The following is a 19,090-nucleotide window of genomic DNA, read 5'->3' on the forward strand; positions in this document are numbered from 1 at the left end:
TGGGGGCAGCCGCAGAGAAGATGGCCTGGCTCTGGGTTTGGTATCACTGGGGAGTCATGACAGGTGCTGAGCTTGAGGCCGAGGCGAGCCGGCAGGGTGCCTAGGGCAGAACAGGGTTACTTGATGGTTCCTTATTTTCTCAGCCTGAATCGCTGCTCTCATCAGGGCATTCAGACTTGCTCTCTAGAGGAATCTCTTAGCAAGGAGCCTCAAACACGAGTGTGGCTTGCCAAGGGACCATGAAAGCAGTGCGGGCCCTGGGCGTTCCGCTGCTGTCCACACGTTCAGGGTGAGTGTGGGCCACTCTAATGCAAAGAGCGGGTTGGTCATTAATACCACACAACCAGCCCTGACGGAACTCTAGAATCATGCCAGGAGCTTGTTAAAAATAAATTGCAAGGCCCCACCTGGCAACACTCTGATTCAGTAGGTGTGAGAGGCAGCTCAGGAATCTTTGTCTGACTGGCTCCCAAGTGTGGCCATGGTTGGACCTGCCAAGCTGGATCGCTTTTCCAGGGTGCAGGAGATCAGAACTCAGCTCCCAGGGATGCAGAACCTCCCCTGGAGAGGCAGAGGGTAGGAGGTGTAGAAAGGATATACACATCAAGTGGGAGTGCAGTGGTCAGGGTGGAAGGAGGAGACGGAGGGGTCCAGCCAGCAGGCTTGAGCAGAAGAGAAGCAAAGGTGTGAGTGAAAGCCCAGCCGTAACCCACCTTTCTCCTTTGTGGGGGTCCCCCTCCCTGCACCTTGGTACTGATCCTGCACTGCAATGGTCCGTTAATTGCCTGCTTCCTTTACCAGCCTAGGAGCTGTGTGAAGGCAAGAAGCTTGCATTCATTTATGCATTCATTCATTCCACAAATATTTATTAAGATATTCATATGCCAGGGACAGGGACTAATAGGGAACAAGTCTGAGTCAGCCCCCTCGAGCTTCCAGTCTAGTAAGGAGGCTGGCAGTAAGACCAAGTAGCTCTAACGAGGTGTATTCAATGCCGCAGTGGAGAACCAGCAGACACCTAATAGGGACACCTATCTCTGACTTGAGAGATCAGGAGAGGCTGCTTGGAAGAAGTGAGGTCAAAGATGGTGATGAATGGAGCCAGCAGAGGACTGGATGTCTGTTTCCTCCCCGCATGGAGGAGTTTTTACTTCAGTGCTGGCCAGTATGATACGGACCAATGAAAATGTCTCACGCTCCATTTGCCCGGTACCAGCTTAGGACCTGACCCAGGGCAGCAGCAGGGAATGTGGCGAATAGGCTGCCTCTCCCCAGCTGAACCCGATGGGCCGTCCCCAGTTCCTGCGCACAGCCCCCAAGATTTCCTTTCCCATTATTCCCTCCTGTTCCTGCGGACTGGGCCAGCTCCCCCTCTGGGAACCAGGCAGTGATTTTCCTGTAGCACCTGGGAATATTAGATGCTCCTTCAAGTTGGTATGGATCAGTATCTAGAACTGGGGAATCTAAGGCTGGAAGAGAGCTTGGTGTTCCTGGAGTCCCAGAAGCACTGGGCTTCTCTGACTTCTCAAGGCTGTTAAAACTGCTCCTAAGGGGCGCCTGGGTGGCTCAGTCGGTTAAGCAACCCACTCTTGATTTTGGCTCAAGTCATGATCTCAGCGTTATGAGATGGAGCCCTGCATTAGGGTTCCGCACTTAGCGGGGAATCTGCTTGGGATTCTCTCCTCCTCAAATAAATCTTTAAAAAAAAGAAAAACTGGGCAGCCCGGGTGGCTCAGCGGTTTAGTGCCACCTTCAGCCCAGGGTGTATCCTAGAGACCCCAGATCGAGTCCCACGTCTGGCTTCTTGCATGGAGCCTGCTTCTCCCTCTGCCCGGAATCTCTGCCTCTCTCTCTCTCTCCCTGGTCTTTCATGAATAAGTAAATAAAATCTTTAAAAATAATAAAAAGGAAAAACTGCTCCTAAAGGAACTAAATTACTTTATACTCCTGGGCACAATTGTCTAGGCCAGGGTCTATGTTTGGGCCTTCAGGGCGTCCCCAGAGCTAGCCCAGGGCCTGGTGTGCACTAGGTGTGTGAACTGCATGGACACGTTTCCTTTCCTGAGCTTGGGAGGTCCTATGCCCACCATGAATCTGATTCTGAGTTGGCCTTGTGCTCCAAGGACTTGGCGACAGAGATGACCATTGCTACCATTTTGCTGATCCACGTTTTGTGTCAGGCACCAGTACTGTCTTACACCTTTGTCCCTGAAAACCTTGGGGGCTGGGCTGGGGGTCTGTGAGAAGCTCAGCAGACACTGGGAGAGACTGAGAGTCTTGCAAGGGGTTAAGAACCCTCAGAATCCGGTCCTGCAAAGGTTAGCAAGTAGGATTGTCACTTCTCCTGGGGATAACCCCTCCAACCCAGGGATGGAGCAGGACTCGCTCAGCAGACAGTGGCTGGCAGCTGTGACCTGAAGGAAAGCTCGCCTATGTGACTACAGGATCTGGCCTGCTGGGGAGGGGCGCTCCCATTCCCCAGTTACCTATGAAAACAGCATGAACCAACACAATCCTATGTGTTGCTAAGTGGAAAAAAGCAGATTACAAAACACTGTGACCTCAATTTCTGTGAAAACTACATATCCTTGTTTCTGCCAAGAGCCTGGAAGGAAATGCATCAACCTGCGTAAGGGTGGTTGTCACTCAGCATTCTCTGATAAAATATCTTTCCTTTTGCTTGCCTGATTTTCTAATTTTTCTCCAGAGGCTGTGATTACTTGTGTCATTAAAAGGATAAGGAGGACAGAAGTGGCAAGGAGCAAAGTGGGGTGGTACCCTGGGCCAGTCGGATGGGGGTTCCGCTGGGTTTCCACTGGGAAGGTCGGGCTTATTTGCATAAGCAAATGAGGGGTTCCAGCCCTACCCTTCCAGCCTGAGGGCTACGGGGTATAGTGGGGATGCTGGGTGGGAGGGGGGGGGAGCAGTCCGGGACCGCCCACCTGTAAGCCTCCCAGCTGGGAGGAGGGAGGACGAGGTGTCAGTGTGGGCAGCGCATTGCTGGTTGCCTGCAGCCTGCCCCACCTGACAGTGCGCCCGGGGCAGGGCTGGCTGAGCCTCCCGGCAGGTGCCGGGTGGGCGCTGAGCAGGGCAGGGAAGCAGAGCAGAGGTGGGGTGAGTGGAGTGAGTGGGGTGGGAGCAGGAACCCCAGGGCTGCGCTGCTGGGTCTCCAGGGGCGGGATGCTGTTGAGTCTAACTCACCTTCGGGGCTTCTCTTCCCCAGATCCACTTCCCGGATGTGGAGCGGGTCGAGTGGGCCAACAAGGTAAGGCTGCGGTGGGCCTGCTGAGGCTGGTCTCCTGGGCCTCGTCCTCTTGGTGCTCCCGGGCTGAGTGACCCCACACTGGGTGGGGGCGAGGCGACCATGGACTAAGGCCCGCTGGCAGTAATGGTGCCCGCTGGGGCAGAGATGGCCCTTCTGCCTGTCTCGTTCCCTTCCCACCCTCGGGGTTCTCATTTCCAATGACTTTCTTTAAACACACACACATGCAACAACAACAACACCTTTTTTACAGTCTGAAATTAATGACAGTCATAGCAGAAATGTTAGAAAATACAGAGAAGGATTGAGCAAAACGCAGCCCCCCAGGAGGCCAAGTTCAGCACTTCCCAGGGAGAGGGGGGCCTATCCCGGCGGCTGGCCCTCACTCGGCTGCCTAACCTCTCCGAGCGGTTCCCTCGTCTGTGCAGTGGGAGTAATGATGGTCGCTGCCGTGTGAGGTTGTGAGGACTCATGAGGTCATGAGAGCACCACGACGCCTGGGATGTCAGAGTCACTGTCGTCATCCCTCTGGCTGCTGTTAGCTCATGTGCGGATCCCCCGTGCGCCTGCTGCCTGATGCCTCGGGGAGGGCCCGGCTCTGTGAGTCCAGGTCTGGCCCTTTCTTACAGACGAGGAAGCAGAGTCTGGCCCCTACCTGATGAGCCCAAAGCTGTCTCCTAGACGTGAAGGCTCATATATCCTCCCACCCTCTCAAGTATCCTGATTCAGTACCTTTTTCTAGGACAAACCTTGCCTTTGTTCTGGTTAGAACAGCCCGTAGCAGGAGTGACTTCAGTTTAGGTATAAAAAAGGACTTCCTGATGGTTTTCGAGCCAAGGCTGATAGTCTTGTGTTACCAGAAATGTCATTGCCGTGTGGGTCAAGACTGTTCCCGGCCTGCAGGTAGAAGTTGGAAGGGGATGGTTCCTTTCAGAGGAGTGGCTGGATTTCTGTGGATTAACGCAGGGCCCGGGTCCCCTGGGACAGACCTTGTTCTGAGCCCCCAAAGTTCTTCCTCCCTGTGTGTCCGCTAGTTCATGGGTACCCCCGTGTGTTACACCCTTCTTTCTTGAACTGACACACACTATCCCTACACAAGGCGTTGGGGATGTGTGACTGGGGATGAGGCTCCCGTCCTCAGCTGTGTAGACAAACCACACACTGGGGCACCGAGTGTGCTCCGAAAACCTTGTGCCTGAGACCCATTGGGCAGCCCACACAGCAGCGAGTGAGGAAGATGGGACCAGCTCCTAAAGGGGCCCCGAGAGAGATGGGGGCAGTAGAGGCCTGTAATCCCACTGCCTCAGGCTCCCCTGATGGTGCATCTGGTGACTGCGAGGGGCATCTGTGTTTACAGAGTCCAAGAGAAGGAAGAGGAACGTGTCAGCCCTGCTGCTCCCTCCCTACCCTTCTCTGCCTGCTTCCCAAATCCGGGCTAGGAGTTGCTCTGCTGCAGAGATCAGCCAAAGGCAGCCTTTTCTGATTGCTAGAAAAAAAATAAATTCACAGAAAACAAATTAACTTTGTCTTCTGTGAATTTTTTTTTCCCTAAGCCTCTGGCACCTGCTACTTCTTGATGACACCACAGTGTTGGCTAGGATAGCTTATGTTTCAGCACAGAACCAAAAGGTTCGTGATACTAGGTTTAGTGACTCATGGTGCTCTGCAAAACAGCACCAAGACGCATTGCCTGGGCAAGTGTGAGAACTGCTGCTTTAGTTACGGGATGTTTGATGGACAGATGGATGGATAGCTGGTAGGTGGGTGGGCAGGCAGGCCTGGGGTGCTACAGTGTAAGGTCCCGGGGCCAGGTTGTCCTGGGCAGCCCTGGGTCTTGGGTGGGGGAAACAGACCTGATCCCCAAGAGCCTCCTCTCGTCATCACAGATCATCTCTCAGATCTGGCCCTACCTGAGCATGATCATGGAAAACAAGTTCCGGGAAAAGCTCGAGCCCAAGATCCGAGAGAAGAGCAGCCACCTGAGGACCTTCACATTCACCAAGCTCTACTTTGGACAAAAGGTGGGTAATGTCTCAGGAGGGGCAGCCTGTCTCTACTTTGCAGACCCTGCCTCAGGTCACGCACCTGACCGGGAATATCCCAGGGGACCTCCCCAGGGGCCCGGCCCCCACCTGCACTTTTCAGCCTCCCAGCCTCAGTGGAGACCCCTCACCCCCGAGTCCCAGCATCGCCATCTCTGCAGGTTCAAAGGAAGCCTGGCTCAGAGACAACAAAAAGGAAAGGTGGGAAATAAGTCTGCGTTTCTTAAGCCAAATTTTGAAAACATGCCATGTTGTCGAAGCCAGCCAGAGAGAGGGATGTATAAGTCGTGCTTGCTGAGGCACCAGCTCTGAAGATCACACCTTCCCAGGTGAGGTGGTGCCTCAAAGCAGGGGCTAACTCTCTACCAGCTGGCCGATTGTGTCAGTTAGCGTTACAAACCCAACACTAGTTCTGTGAAGCTAATAGGTGACCTAGGATAGAGGAGGTTTGCATTTGACATTCCTGACATCGTGTCCCTATTCTTGACAGCCTCTTCTTCCACCCTCTTGCCCCACTCCTGCTGCCCCCAAGTGCCCCACTGATGTGAGTCTTATTTTTGTCATTTGAAAATTCCTCCCCCAGGAGTGCCTGGCAATTGGGCTCAGTCGATAGAGCATATGACTCTTGATCTCAGGGTTGTGGGTTTGAGCCTCAAGTTGGTCATAGAGTTTACTTAAAAAGAAATGCATCCCCCAGAACTGCTATGATGTCCATCACTTTGTGGGCACTGGCATCTGGTCTGGTGTGGGACAGGCAAGTGTCAGAGCATAGGCTGGCCTGCCCCGGAGCATGTGCCCAGCTCTGCCCCACTAGCCACCTGAGCGGGCGCGGAGCAGACAGGCCTGACCCCTGGAGATCCCGGCTTATGCGTCTCGAACTCAACCAGGACTGGTTTGTCTCAGCACCTGCTAGTTTGTTGTACAGTCCCTGCTTCATTCATGCAGACTCACGGAGCGTGGCTGAGTGCGAGGCACCACAGACAGAAAAGAGTGTGACTGTGGCCCTGCACAGGGAGGTCACTTTGCCCCTCCAAAAGGAGGGGCACTGTCCTGTTATGGAGACAGACACATGACCTGGTGGCCCAGCACATGGCCGTGTGCTCACAGGGGTGGAGGAGTGTGAGCACCCAGGGGGACAGGGGCACGGGGGCTGCGGTAGTCAGGGAGGACTGCTGGAAGCAGGTGATGTCTGAGCTGGCATTTGAAGGACTGAGCAGGCCCAGAGCCCAGGAGCAGGCGGACGGCTGTGTTTATGGCCGAGTCTGATGCCTGTGGGATGTGGTGCTGCTGGGAAGCCATCCCTTGGGCCTAGCGGTGACTCTAGGCTGTGGGGGCCCCTTACAGCGCCCCACTCCCCTCCCTAGGCTTCCACTGGCTTTGCTGGGTCTTTAGCAGCAAGACCCTGGAGGCCAGGGTGGAGCCAGGTGCTGTGCAGCCTGAAGCTCCTACAATTCTGGGGGGACCCTCTTAAAGAAAAAGAACATAAAAATGTAAAATCAGGAGAAAAATGAATATTAAATAAATATGAGAAGGAACAGGAAAATAAACCGCAGTGAATTATACATTTAAAAAGTTGACATATCACACATACCACAACCTGGAAAAACTACATGATGATTTTAATTAACTGCTCAAGTTGTCCCTATGATACATTTTATCCTGCATTTTTGGCTCCGTGCTCTTTGATAAGCTTTTCATGTGACAATGCATTTGGAAATGTCACTTTCTAAGGAGAGAATAGAAAGATAATGGGATCTTCTCTAGTACGGTTGATTGAGTTTTTTTCCTCCAACACTTCATTGTGAAAAATCTCAAACATACAGAAAATGTGAGAGCATTATGCAGCGAACCCTCTGGATTATACAACCGCTAACTTTTTGCTATATTTGCTTTAGCACGTATCCACACATCTGTTTTTTTCTCATTTTTTTAAATGCATTTTAAGCCAGATTACAGACATTAGTGAACTTCGCCCCTAACTACTTTGGCATGCATAGAACTGAAATTCAAATGATACTTATTTTTTTGCTTTTGATAAATAATAACCAGACCCCACTCCAATGCCCAATAACCTCCTGAGAGGAGGTAAAGAGAGGAGTGGGGTAGGGAAGAGAACTTAGGAGCTCTGCCCTCGGCCCCAGAGCTGGGAGACTATGGCCTGGCCCTAGTGTGAGGCACTTTAATTTCTAGGGTCAGAACCCTCAGCTGGAGACCCTGCCTTCTTGTCTTGCCCTTAGGGAGCCAACTCCTACTCATGTGCCAGGGCTATTTAAATGCCTCCTCCTCCAGAAGCTTTCACTAACCTCATCTATCCGAAGGGAGGTGCTCCTGAAGTCCCCTGATCCCCATGTGACAGCTGGGACTGCACTTCACTGTGCCCTCCCCCACCATTGTCTCCTCTGCGGGGCTTCCAACCCATGAGGGCAGGCTCAGCCTGTCTTGCTCCTGGCCTTCTCCCCAGTCCAACGCCTGGCACACAGCAGGTGCTCCGGAAACATCTGTGGTAGGAGAGAGAGAGAAGGAAGGGTGCACATTCGAAGGGGGAAGTACCATGGTTCCAAGGACAGACGGGCTGCAGCCTGAATTTCTCGGTGCCTCATCCCAGGAGTGAGTGATCAGTTGTTGTGGACAAAGCCCCGTGCTGGGCGTGGGCCCAGCAGCCATCCATTGCTGTAAGATCCCTGCTGACCTCTCCCTCTGGCATCTCTTCCAGTGCCCCAGGGTCAACGGTGTCAAGGCGCACACTAACAAGCGCAACCGAAGACAGGTGGTCCTGGACCTGCAGATTTGGTGAGCCCTCTTCCCTATGCGAACCAGGTGTAGGGGACCCGGGAACGCTGCGTGAGAACAGGTGGTTTGAAGATGGAGTAGCATATTTACATTCTAACCTGGGGTGTGAAGGCGCCTCACAGCACACAGAGTCCCCAGTGCCCTGGGCTGGAACACAAGGTCCCTGCTTGGGACAGGGAACGATATCAGAATGGATAGTCTCCGGGAAGCCACTGCTGTCTGACCCCTCAGCTCAGGCCTAGCTTCTCCCACAGGAGAATGCTCTGGTACCCAGGCCCGGGCAGCAGAGCTTTCTTGGAGGTCAGGGCTAGTCAGTTGGAGGCTCACACCGGCTGCCTTACAGAGGATGTAGAAAGAGGGAGCAAGTATGGCAAGAAGATGTGGGGACTCATGGTAAGGCCCAGGGAGCTCTGAGCACGGGCTGTGAGAGATCCGTGGGAGAACCGGACTCTGTGGCTCCCCAGGAAAACAAGGAGGCAAACACATGTGAGTGACTGGCTCAGTGGGTTGGGCGAAGCTACCTCTTTTGAATGATGTTTGTAGCCAGCTTGAGTCTGAGAGAAGGGACATTCAATGCAGGAAGTCTTCCTGGAGGTGGCGAGATTTGACTTGTGCTTTAATGGACCAAGGATCCTTTAAGGGATCCACCCACCAAGGGACGCCTGGGTGGCTCAGTCAGTTGAGCGTCTGTCTCTGTTTCGGCTCAGGTTATGATCTCCTGGGTATAGGGTCCGGCTTGCCTGGGGCTCTGAGCTCACTGGGGACAATGCTTGAAGGTTCTCTCATTCTGCCCTTCCCCCATGTATTCGCTTGTGCTCTCTCTCTAAAATAAATAAATCTTTAAAAAAAAAAAAAAAAAAAAGGTGGGCAGGCTGGGTGGCTCAGCAGTTTAGCGCCGCCTTCAGCCCAGGGCCTGATTCTGGAGATCCAGGATCGAGTCCCGTGTTGGGCTCCCTGCATGGAGCCTGTTTCTCCCTCTGCCTGTCCCTGCCTCTCTCTCTTTGTCTCTCCTGAATAAATACATTTTAAAAATCTTAAAAAAAAAAAGGACTAAGGATCAACTGTGGAAGTTCGAGAATGTTGCATTCCTCCCCAGTGTCTCATTTCCTGTCCTTAGCCCAGGGGCCGGCACTGAGAGCGTATCAGGTAGATAGGAGCCAACTCTGGGAACACCCGTCCCCATCTAGGGGATATGTTGGGATGATGGTGACCTGGGCTCTCCAGCTCTGCCACAGGATCCTGGCATGACCACTGAGGCACATCAGGGCCATCTGGCACCTGCTTCGCTTCTCCCCAGCTCTGGCCGCCCTGGGGTCCCTAGGTTGCCCCACTTCCAGAGGAACCCACCCTTTCTGTGACATCCTGCAGGTATTTGGAGGCTGCCCTGCCTCTCCGCTTCGTCTTCTCCTTCAGTCCTGTGACAGGATCTCACGATCTTTACCCCCAGAGGCGCCCGTTCTGGGCTCACTGTGCCTGTCACTTGGTACGAGCCGCCAGCTAGACGCAGCTTCCTGTGTCCTTGGGGAAGAGACCTAAGCAGAGAAGGGGCAGTGGCAGAGGGGTGGGCGGCACGTGCGTCAAGAGCCCCTGCTTCAGCTGTGTGGGGTGTCGCGGGGCAAAGTAGTGCCCAGAGTCCCTGCCCTGCGGGCAGAGGATGTGCGCAGACCCGCAGAGCACGGGGGGTGGCCTCCGGGGCCCGGCCTAGGTCAGCATTTGTGCAGAGCTGCGGAAGGCCGAGGCTTCTGGGAGCCATGGCCAGGTGCTGCAGGGCGTGGTGGCCAGCTGTGTGGCCCTGGGCAAGTTCCTGGTCTCTCAGTGGTGGCCCTGCCCCTGCCCCCGACCTTCCTTCTCCCTCCCCGCTTTCAGCTACATCGGGGACTGCGAGATCAGTGCGGAGCTGCAGAAGATACAGGCTGGCGTGAACGGGATTCAGGTACGTGGGAGCTGGTGGCACGGCTCCCCCTCCACCCGCCGCCCACGCTGCTCCTGCCCCTGGGGTGGGGAAGCGGCCTCAGGCTGGAGGAGGCTGCAGAAAAGCGATGACACCACACACAGGCTGGTAACGATCACCGGACTCCAGGCCTGGGTCACATGGCCAGAAAGCGGTGACTGGCCTTCACCGGGCCTCGGCTTGGCCCCGTGGCCCCACACCTGCCTCTGTTTGTAAGGTCCCCCCCAAGGAGACATTAGCTGCCCCGGGAAGGGGGAGGCTCTGCTTATGGGGTGATGCACAACCAGTGCTTAGAAAACGCAGTGGATAGAGGGGGCGGGAGCATCTTGCGGTAGAGGAGTAGCAGGCCGGGCCAGCCTGAGATGCGGGCAGGGCTGTGGGCCCCTGCGGCAGCGCACCCGTGGACAGCAGGGGTGGCCAGCCCCCAGCCCCGGCCCCCGGTAGCCAGCAGACGGGTGGCAGCCGTGCGCTGGCTTCTGTTCCCTGAATACGGTCCCTGTCACAACAGCAGGTGGCCCTGACATTTAGGGGTGGCACGGGCACGAACAAGGCAGCAGTGGCCTCGGCCGAGCGCAGCAGGTGCAGGGAGAAGGCAGGCTGAGGTCCTGTGTGCCCATCCAGTTGCAGGGCACGCTGCGGGTCATCCTGGAGCCCCTCCTGGTGGACAAGCCCTTTGTGGGAGCCGTTACCGTGTTCTTCCTTCAAAAGCCGGTAAGTCCCAAAGAGACGCAGGCCTGTACGGCCCCAAGTTCTAGTTCAGTCCCGGAGTGGCACTGCTTGAACCAGCCCAGACCTGGGTGCTCCACATTCCTCGTGTCCCATCATCTCAAGCAGCCGGGGGTGCTCGACTCTCTGTGTCCCCCAAGAGCAGGAAACGAGGTCACACAGGGGGTCTGAGGTGGAGAGGAGTCTGTAACTCAGACCTCTCGGCCCAGGCTGGTCTGTGGCCATGCGCACTGGTCCACTCCTGTGTGGTCCCAGCAGGGAAGCAGCAGGCCCGACAGCCCCAGACTCAGAGGTGACACCCCTGCTGAGGTGCCCCACAGCAGGTGGGGTTCTCCATGCGGGTGGGCTCCAGGCACTTGGCAGAGGGCCCTCGGCCTTGCGCATCTGGCCCCTAGAGTCTAACAGCCTCCCTCCGCCCCTGCAGCATCTGCAGATCAACTGGACAGGCCTGACCAACCTGTTGGATGCACCGGGAATCAAGTAAGTGCACTGCGAGGGCTGCCAGGCGGGACCCCAGAGTGGGGCTCCCGTTTTCTGCGTGAGGAGAGGGGCCTGCACCACGCTGTCCCTGCTCCCGAGGGAAAAGCGGTGGTGCGTTTGGAGTGGGAGCAGGAGGCTAACAGTGTTGTGGCAGGCGCTGTGCCCCGAACACACGCACATGCTCAAACACCCGGGCACACACCGGCCAGAGGTGAGGTCAGAGCGCAGGCTCTGGAACCGGATCCAGCCAGACCAGGCTCCTGCTCGGTTGGTCGCTCCACAGCTATGTGGTTTCAGAACGTTTACTTTACCTCTCTGGGCTCTTCCTCAGTGAAGGGGGAGCCCGGTTCCTCTATGTTGTGGTTCCTGGGACAACACTTAGGTGTGTGCAGTGGCACAGTGGATGTGGAGTCACGCGATGTCCTCCTTTCATCTGTACTCCTCCCCCTCCCCAACCCAAGTGTGTGGTGACAAGCCACTTGGCCTCCCCTTTCCATGGTCACAGGGGGCAGCTGTCACAGTAGAGGCCAGTGAAGAGAAGCTGGTCTGGGGAATTCCACATCCCTGGGACTGGCCGTGGGGGCTGCAGCACGCAGGGCCTCAGGCTCCCTGAGAGGAGCAGAGGAGGGCTCCAGCCCCACATGGACACATCCCCAGGAGGGAGGGACAGTTGGACTGGCCAGGGCAAGCACCAGTGGGCTTACCGGGCTCAGCCACCTCCCCTGCCCACAGGGAGGACCTCTGGCTCCTTCACAGGGGATGTGGCCACGGATCTTGGCCCCCTGCATTCAGAATCCAGTTGTGCACTGTTTTATTCAACAGATGTTTACTGAGCACCCACAGTGTGCCAGTCCCATTCTAGGCACTGTCCTGTTCCTCTACCCGGGGGGGATGGAGAATTTTGATGGCATGTCCGGGAGTGGAAGGGCTCCGGGAACAAGCACTTGGCTAGTGCTGTGCACCAGGCACTATTCTCTGCACTTCACACGTTTTAACTCCTCCTTGTAACAACCCTGGGGGTGGGGGTGTAATATTAATATCCTCTCTTTAGAGATGAAGAAACAGGTCCAGAGAGGTTAGCAACTTACCCAAGTTCACCCGGCTCGTGGGTGATGGAGCCAAGATTCACTCCAGGTCATCCCTCTTAGCTACAGGCCGTGGTGCCTCAGAGAACAAAGCAGGATTGGGAAAGGGGTGGTCAGGGGCTGTCAAAGTGTCTACCCCACATCCCTCCAAGCCAGGCAGGCTAGAGTCAGGGCTGTTCTCTCCTGGGCAGGGCCCACCCCACCAAGCTCTGCTCCTGGGCGGAGGGGCAGGTGACCTGGGGAGGTGGTGCCGCTCCTTTACAGCTGGCCGTGCCCCCTGTCCCCAGTGAGATATCAGACAGCCTGCTGGAGGACCTCATTGCCACCCACCTGGTGCTGCCCAACCGCGTGACCGTGCCTGTGAAGAAGGGGCTGGATGTGACCAACCTGCTCTTCCCTCTGCCCTGCGTGAGTACCTGCAGTGGCCACAGAGCACTGGGCCCACCCCCCACCCCCCAAACTGAGGGACAGATAGGCAGGAGGAGGGAAGGCATTCTCAAGATGGTGATCATTGTCTCTGCCCTGAGAGAGCACAGCATCCTCATTTCATCGGGTGAACACTGAGTCTTGGGAAGGTTGACTGGCTTGCCCAAAGGCACCCATCCAGGTGGCATTCCTTCCTGGATCCTGGTGCCTTAGCAGCCTGGGTTGGGGACTGTGGGTAGTCACCCCTACCCTGGGAATGACTCCATCGTTTGGGGGTGGACAGAATCCCTGGTGAACTGGGAAGAATCTTCAGTCGGCCCAGGACGTGGGGCCTTCTTGTGTGTTCAGCCCCACAGCCCCACAGCCCCCTCTATCCTGGGCCCTGCTGGGGAGGCCTCTGAAGGCAGACACATGGCCTCCCTACAGTAGGTGCCCTTCAGGACTGGCAGTCAGGGCTCAGGAGAGGGGCACATGCCCATTGCACCATCAGCGCTGGGGGACATCGGCCTGCTCCAACCACACAGAGATGAGGCCTGGGCTGGCTAGGGAGGAAGCACAGGGTCCTCACAGCCTCCCCATAGCGACTCGTGGGCTTTATCCCACACTGCGCTTGGCAATCTCAGAAGCCCTTCGATATCATCACCTGCATCACCATTACTGAAAACAGTCTGCCCTTAGGGTCTATCCCCAAGATGTACTAGAGAGTTGCTACGAGTTAAACTCACTTGGAATAGTTCTATGCGTTTGTGACAACTGGCCATGAATATTTACATTGATTTGTTTCATTCCATTTTCCATTTTGGGGGCTTAATTTTTACCCTAAATTCCTTCTACCCATCATGTAAAATATTTGCAAGCTTCCAAAATCCTATATAAACACAAATTCTATTTTAAGTAGTCTGGCTTCTATCCCTCGTCCCCTCCACCTAACCTCCACCACCCTCCTACGAGTAATGTTTATCCTTCCACTGTTCGTTATTTTCTAATATGAGCAGATGCACACACAGTTGGGTGCGTATCTCATTATGTCCATATTCCCCTTCTTTGATGGATGGCAGGAACTAGTTTTGTCCACCTTGCTCTCGTCACTCCATATGTCATGGGCACCACTCATGACTAGAACGTGGTCTACATGCAGGTTATAGAGAGGGGGAATACAGGAGGAAAGCTTCTTAGATGGTGGTCGTTGGCACAGGAGGAAATGGCTGCAGTTGAACAAGCCATTCACCTGGCAGGTTGGAGCAGGCAAGGTCGGGAAGGCCAGGAATGAGGGCAGGGCACGGTGATGCACTGGACAGAGCCCCGGGCCCTGACGTCACTTGCTGCGTAGCTTCGGCGAGGAGGCTGCCGTATCTGGCTTGTCTCCCACCTAGACTGTGGCGAAAGTGAGATAGGACTGGGGTGATGTCTGATGGATGGCTTTGGCCCCATGTTATGGGCCCCGAGGGCTGGCACAGCCCAGGAAGCAGCTGTGAGCCCTGGGCCCGGGCATTTTACAGGGAGTGATCAGAGTCCACTTGCTGGAGGCAGAGAAGCTGGCTCAGAAGGACAACTTCCTAGGGATCCGAGGCAAGTCAGACCCCTACGCCAAGGTGAGCATTGGCCTACAGCAATTCCGGAGTAAGACCATCTACAAGAACCTGAACCCCACCTGGAATGAGGTATTTGAGGTGAGGATCTCCTGGCTGCTTTTGATGCCCTCCAGGCTCCACGCTGGGTCATGCTGGGTCCAGACAAGGGAGGGCCTCACAGACCCGTGTGGCAACACCAGGCCAGAAGCGTGGGCCTTTTCCCCATAGCCCCCGGGCTTCCAGAGGGAGGCTGCTGTGGCCCTGCTGTAGGGACAGCTTCATAAATTAATTCCCACCTCCCTTCTCCACCAGTCAGCTTTGTTGGAATTTTTCAAATCAAAGAAAGAACCTCAGAGGCAGTTCTGCCCAAATCCTCTCAACCTCCCCTGCAAGATGGGGTTCTCCAAAAGCACGGGAAGGCAGGAACCTGCCCAGTGGGCTGAAATGGCAGGTGGTGGAGCTGGAATCTGGCTCCCTTTGGGTCATGCTTGAGGTCTGCTCCATCAGCCGTTTTGGTCTACATATCAAGTCACCTGTCTTTCCTTCCAGTTTGTAGTGTATGAAGTCCCTGGGCAGGACCTAGAGGTGGACCTGTACGATGAGGATCCCGACAGGGACGACTTCCTGGGCAGGTGAGGAGGAGGGCTGCGCTGGGCCCAGGAGCTTTGGGCTAGGCCTTGGGACACGCACCCCTGCTTCCATCACTCAGGGACTTGCGACCCTGGCTTGGCTACTGTGACACAGTGACTGTGTTAGGCAACCTGCCCCATTGTTCCACATTTCTGCCTCTAACTGCCTTCCTAGAGGTATCCTGAGTGCCCGGCAGCCCTGAGCTGAGCTATGGGGATCCAGAAGACCCCAAGGTTTGTGCACCAAGGGCTCTGCTTTCTGCACTCCTGATGATGTACCCAGAGTTCCCATGTGGGGCAGTCATAGGGGCCAGGCTGGCATGGATGGCCGAGTCCCCAGTGCCAAGGAGCCCCGGCCATTTGCTCTGGGACAGCACCCAAACTCAGGGCTGTGGGAGGACTAAAATGGCTTTGCTGGCGCTGGCTGTTAAAACTTCAAATTTACATCATTTGGCCCATTAGCCCTGCTTCTAGGAATCTTCTGTAAAGTTCAAAGCATTATACCTGAAATGTTCTGCAAGAAGCAGAACTGTGGTAGCAAAACAGAAACACTGGAAACATGAATAGTCCAGCCTTAGGGGACATTAGTTGAATGTTGACAATCTGCTGTTGTCAAACTACAGAATATTCTGCAGCTTTTAAAAATGATTAGTAGGATCTATGTGTATTGACCTGGAGGACTCCAGTATGGGTGGGAAAGCAACTGGAAGTGGCTGGTGTAGTTTGATTCATTTCTCCGAGGAGGACCCTCGAGTATGTGTTTGTGTGAGCACAGAGAAGGGCCTGGAAGGTACACAGCAGGCTCGTCTCACTGCTCATCTCAGGGGTTTGGCATTAGGAGGCAGAGAAGAGTTTTACCCAAATCTTCACACTGCTGTATGGTTTAGCCTGTTTCTATGAACATGTACTTTTAAGAGTAGAAATAAACTGGGTGGCGGGGGGTATGATCTGACAGCTGAAGAAACAGCTCACCACCAGATGTTTTCATCTTAATGGAAAAAGCTGCAGTTTTTGTACTGTTGCAAATTAGACTGTGGCTTACAGTTCATGTTGTAACTGATTTCCGGTGTGTTCTGAGCCCGAGCACATTCCTAACAACTACACAGTGTCCCCTGCAGCTCTCAGGATCTTCCGTTTGGCCTTGGGTCGGGGTAGGTGGAGGCACACACATGTATACCTGTCCCTTGGAGGACATCTGGGGAAGTGTCAGAGGAGCATTTGGGGTTGTTACAATGACTGTGGGAGGTGGTGCCACTGGCATTGAGAGGGCACAGGACAGGGAAGCTAAGTACCTGCAATGCGTGGGCAGTTTTGCACAATGAAGAATCATTCCATTCAAAACGCCAGTAGTACGATCACTGAGAAATCTAGAGCCAATGTGTCCAGCAGTGTCTGCTCATTCTCCTCTGGGGCCCAGAGCCACCTGCCTGCCCAGGCAGCAGCCCTGAGGGTAAGACAGTCCTTCTGTCTTACTTGAGCTGCAAGTGGTTTACTGTTGGCTCCTTGAGATGCATGGGCTCCCCAGTCCCGAGGGTCGCACTCAGATATGCTGCTTCTTGCCTCCTTGGAGCTGAGCTGACGCCCTGTGTATTCCAGCCTGCAGATCTGCCTCGGGGATGTCATGACGAACAGAGTGGTGGATGAGGTACAGTTGGTGCCTGTGACCCCTCCCTGTGGACATCCTTATTTCCATCTGTCTACAGAAGGACAGAAGTACTTCTATGACCACTGCTCCTTCCCTCAAGCCCAGAGCCCACTCCACCTGGGCTGGGTCACCTTTTCCCTAAAGCCCCTATTAAGGACCCACCAGGTCCTACACCCCTCCACCCAAACTGCTTGAAGAGGTTCAGTAGCAGCTCACTGGCCCTTTCCCTGAGCTTTCCTCTCCCTCCTCATCCTCCTCCTGCAGTGGTTTGTCCTGAACGACACAACCAGTGGGCGGCTGCACCTGCGGCTGGAGTGGCTTTCGCTCATCGCCAACCCAGAAGCTCTGATTGAGGTGAGCGTGGGGTGTCAGCACTCCCTAAAGGAAAGATGTGTGGGTATGGTGGTGGCAGGGGGTGGAACTTGTGGCAGGGCTGGTCCATGTGTGAGCTGTGTGGAAGGGGGGGAAGATGAAGCCCCCTGACCTCACTCACAGAATCCTCCAGCCAGCCCCACCTTCTGCAGAACCTGTCCCTCAGCCTCATTTTCACACAGGGCAGCTCCTGATCTCTCAGCAGATAGACTCTGAGCATCTCAGGGAAGATGGGATCCTTAAAAAATTAAGTTAGTGGTGGTCAGCCCAGTTCGTGGGGAAGTCCACTTCTGGGTCTGACTTAAATCTGTCATGCTGCAGTTGTAGGCACGGTCTCAACAAAAAGCTGGATGGTGGGGAATCTTAGGGTTTGTCTGGAGTGCAAGGGCTGGCTGGCTTCCTTCTGCCATAAATAGGCTTCTCCAAAACCAGTCTGTGTCTTCTGATGCTGCAGCACCTAGTGAGGGTCTCTGTCTGCTTGTAGGACCAAGGTGGCCTTTCAACTGCCATCCTCATAGTCTTCTTGGAGAGTGCCTGCAACCTGCCGGTGAGTGTGACATGACCAGTGTTATACCCTGCCTTGTGCCTGTCATTTGCAAATGTCCATATGTCATTCATTTATCCTATTCTTATTGTGCTATAGAGAAATCCTTTTGACTACCTGAATGGTGAATATCGAGCCAAAAAACTCTCCAGGTTTACCAAGGTAAGGGAAAACAAGTCCTGGCTCCTTTTCCCCAGAGTAACCACAGCCCCATCTCCTGGGTGACCATCTGTGCACACACAGCCTACAAGTCTGCTGTGTGCCAACTACTGGGCTTTACAACTCATCCCCCCACATTCACTGTGCCTGAGTCCCAGGCTGAGCATGTCTGCATTTGTTGCCATTTTACAAGTAGCACCCAGGAGGTTAAGTACTGGGTCACATGCTAAAGGAAGAGCCAGAATTTGACTGTTTCCATAGCTCCAGGGAACAAGAGCCTGTGCCCAACCAGGCCCAGCTCCCTGCTTCCTGTCATTAACTTGGAACCTCTCCTGAGGTTAGCCCTACCCTGGTGCTTGCACAGTTTGGGCAGCCCAAGGGCTTTGGGAGCACCACATCAGCCTTCTTTCAAAGGGAAGCAATTAGCTGGCTCCAGGTCTCACTGATGCTCCTGGGAGTTGGGAGGTCAGGTGGGGTGAGGGGTGGTGTCTCAAGCGGATGGTGCCACTTTCATTGCTGTGGATTTGCCCCTCATAGAATAAAGTCAGCAGAGACCCTTCTTCCTATGTCAAGCTATCTGTAGGCAAGAAGACACAGATGAGCAAGGTAAGACAGCTTGTGTGTAGCCATGGGACAGGAAATGGGGGCCCCGCCCCTTTTCAAGGAGAGAAGAAAAGAGAAGGGAATCAGAACTGAATGCTTACTAGGTGCCAGGTTACAATCTAGGTACTTCGTCTTCAGAGCAACCTCACGAAATAGCTCTACAGTTCTAGAAACCAGAACTCTGGTTGGCCCCCTCCCCTGGAAGTGAGCTCTAGTGCTGCTGGTGTACTTTTCAGCCCCTGCAAAACATCCTGAGGGAGCGCTCCTTGCCTTGGAATCTGGCTGCCCTGCCCTAATGCCTCCCATAAGTCGTAGTGTGTGCGGGTCTGACACACACTGATGAAGGACTGAGCAGGGGCTGAGCAGGCTCCCAGTGCTGGTGGGTGGCCAGATGAAAGGAGAGGGTGCCGGTATCCTGCTGACCCTTCAGCGATCTCTCTTCTATCCCCAGACCTGTCCCCACAGCAAGGACCCAGTGTGGAGCCAGATGTTCTCCTTCTTTGTGTACAATGTGGCAGCTGAGGAGCTGCATCTGAAGGTTTGTCTGGAGTTGGGTTCTTGGGGCAAAGCTAAGAAGTATCTCACCCAGGAGGGGCGGGGAGCTTGAAATGCACCAGGTTCTCTGAGCAGTCAAGTCAGCCCCTTGTGTGTGGGAGAGGATGCAGAGGCCCCACATCTTCATGAGGCAATGAGCAAGAGGCTGTGGAAGGACAAACCCTTCCTGCAGGAGTCTTTCCACTTATATAGCACCCAGAGTGGCCTGTGTTGGAATCCTCCCAGGGCCTTAATGATGATGTGCCTCTTT

General features: G+C 54.8%; 1 protein-coding gene across 2 annotated transcripts in view; it reads left to right on the forward strand.

Annotated features, from left to right (window-relative positions):
• ESYT3 (extended synaptotagmin 3) overlaps positions 1-19,090 on the forward strand; it is a 46,693-nt gene that overhangs the window by 15,288 nt on the left and 12,315 nt on the right. For both annotated transcript variants that reach the window (XM_038571013.1, XM_038571012.1), the window contains exons 2-16: positions 3,224-3,265; positions 5,149-5,283; positions 8,018-8,094; positions 9,961-10,027; positions 10,667-10,756; positions 11,196-11,251; positions 12,624-12,744; positions 14,262-14,432; positions 14,883-14,965; positions 16,559-16,607; positions 16,872-16,961; positions 17,464-17,526; positions 17,623-17,685; positions 18,220-18,288; positions 18,737-18,823. In XM_038571013.1, the coding sequence (XP_038426941.1) occupies positions 3,224-3,265; positions 5,149-5,283; positions 8,018-8,094; positions 9,961-10,027; positions 10,667-10,756; positions 11,196-11,251; positions 12,624-12,744; positions 14,262-14,432; positions 14,883-14,965; positions 16,559-16,607; positions 16,872-16,961; positions 17,464-17,526; positions 17,623-17,685; positions 18,220-18,288; positions 18,737-18,823 (1,263 nt within the window). The remainder of the gene's footprint in view (positions 1-3,223; positions 3,266-5,148; positions 5,284-8,017; positions 8,095-9,960; positions 10,028-10,666; positions 10,757-11,195; positions 11,252-12,623; positions 12,745-14,261; positions 14,433-14,882; positions 14,966-16,558; positions 16,608-16,871; positions 16,962-17,463; positions 17,527-17,622; positions 17,686-18,219; positions 18,289-18,736; positions 18,824-19,090) is intronic.

This window comes from Canis lupus, chromosome 23, assembly GCF_011100685.1.
Source record: "Canis lupus familiaris isolate Mischka breed German Shepherd chromosome 23, alternate assembly UU_Cfam_GSD_1.0, whole genome shotgun sequence".
Taxonomy (NCBI): Eukaryota; Metazoa; Chordata; class Mammalia; order Carnivora; family Canidae; genus Canis; species Canis lupus.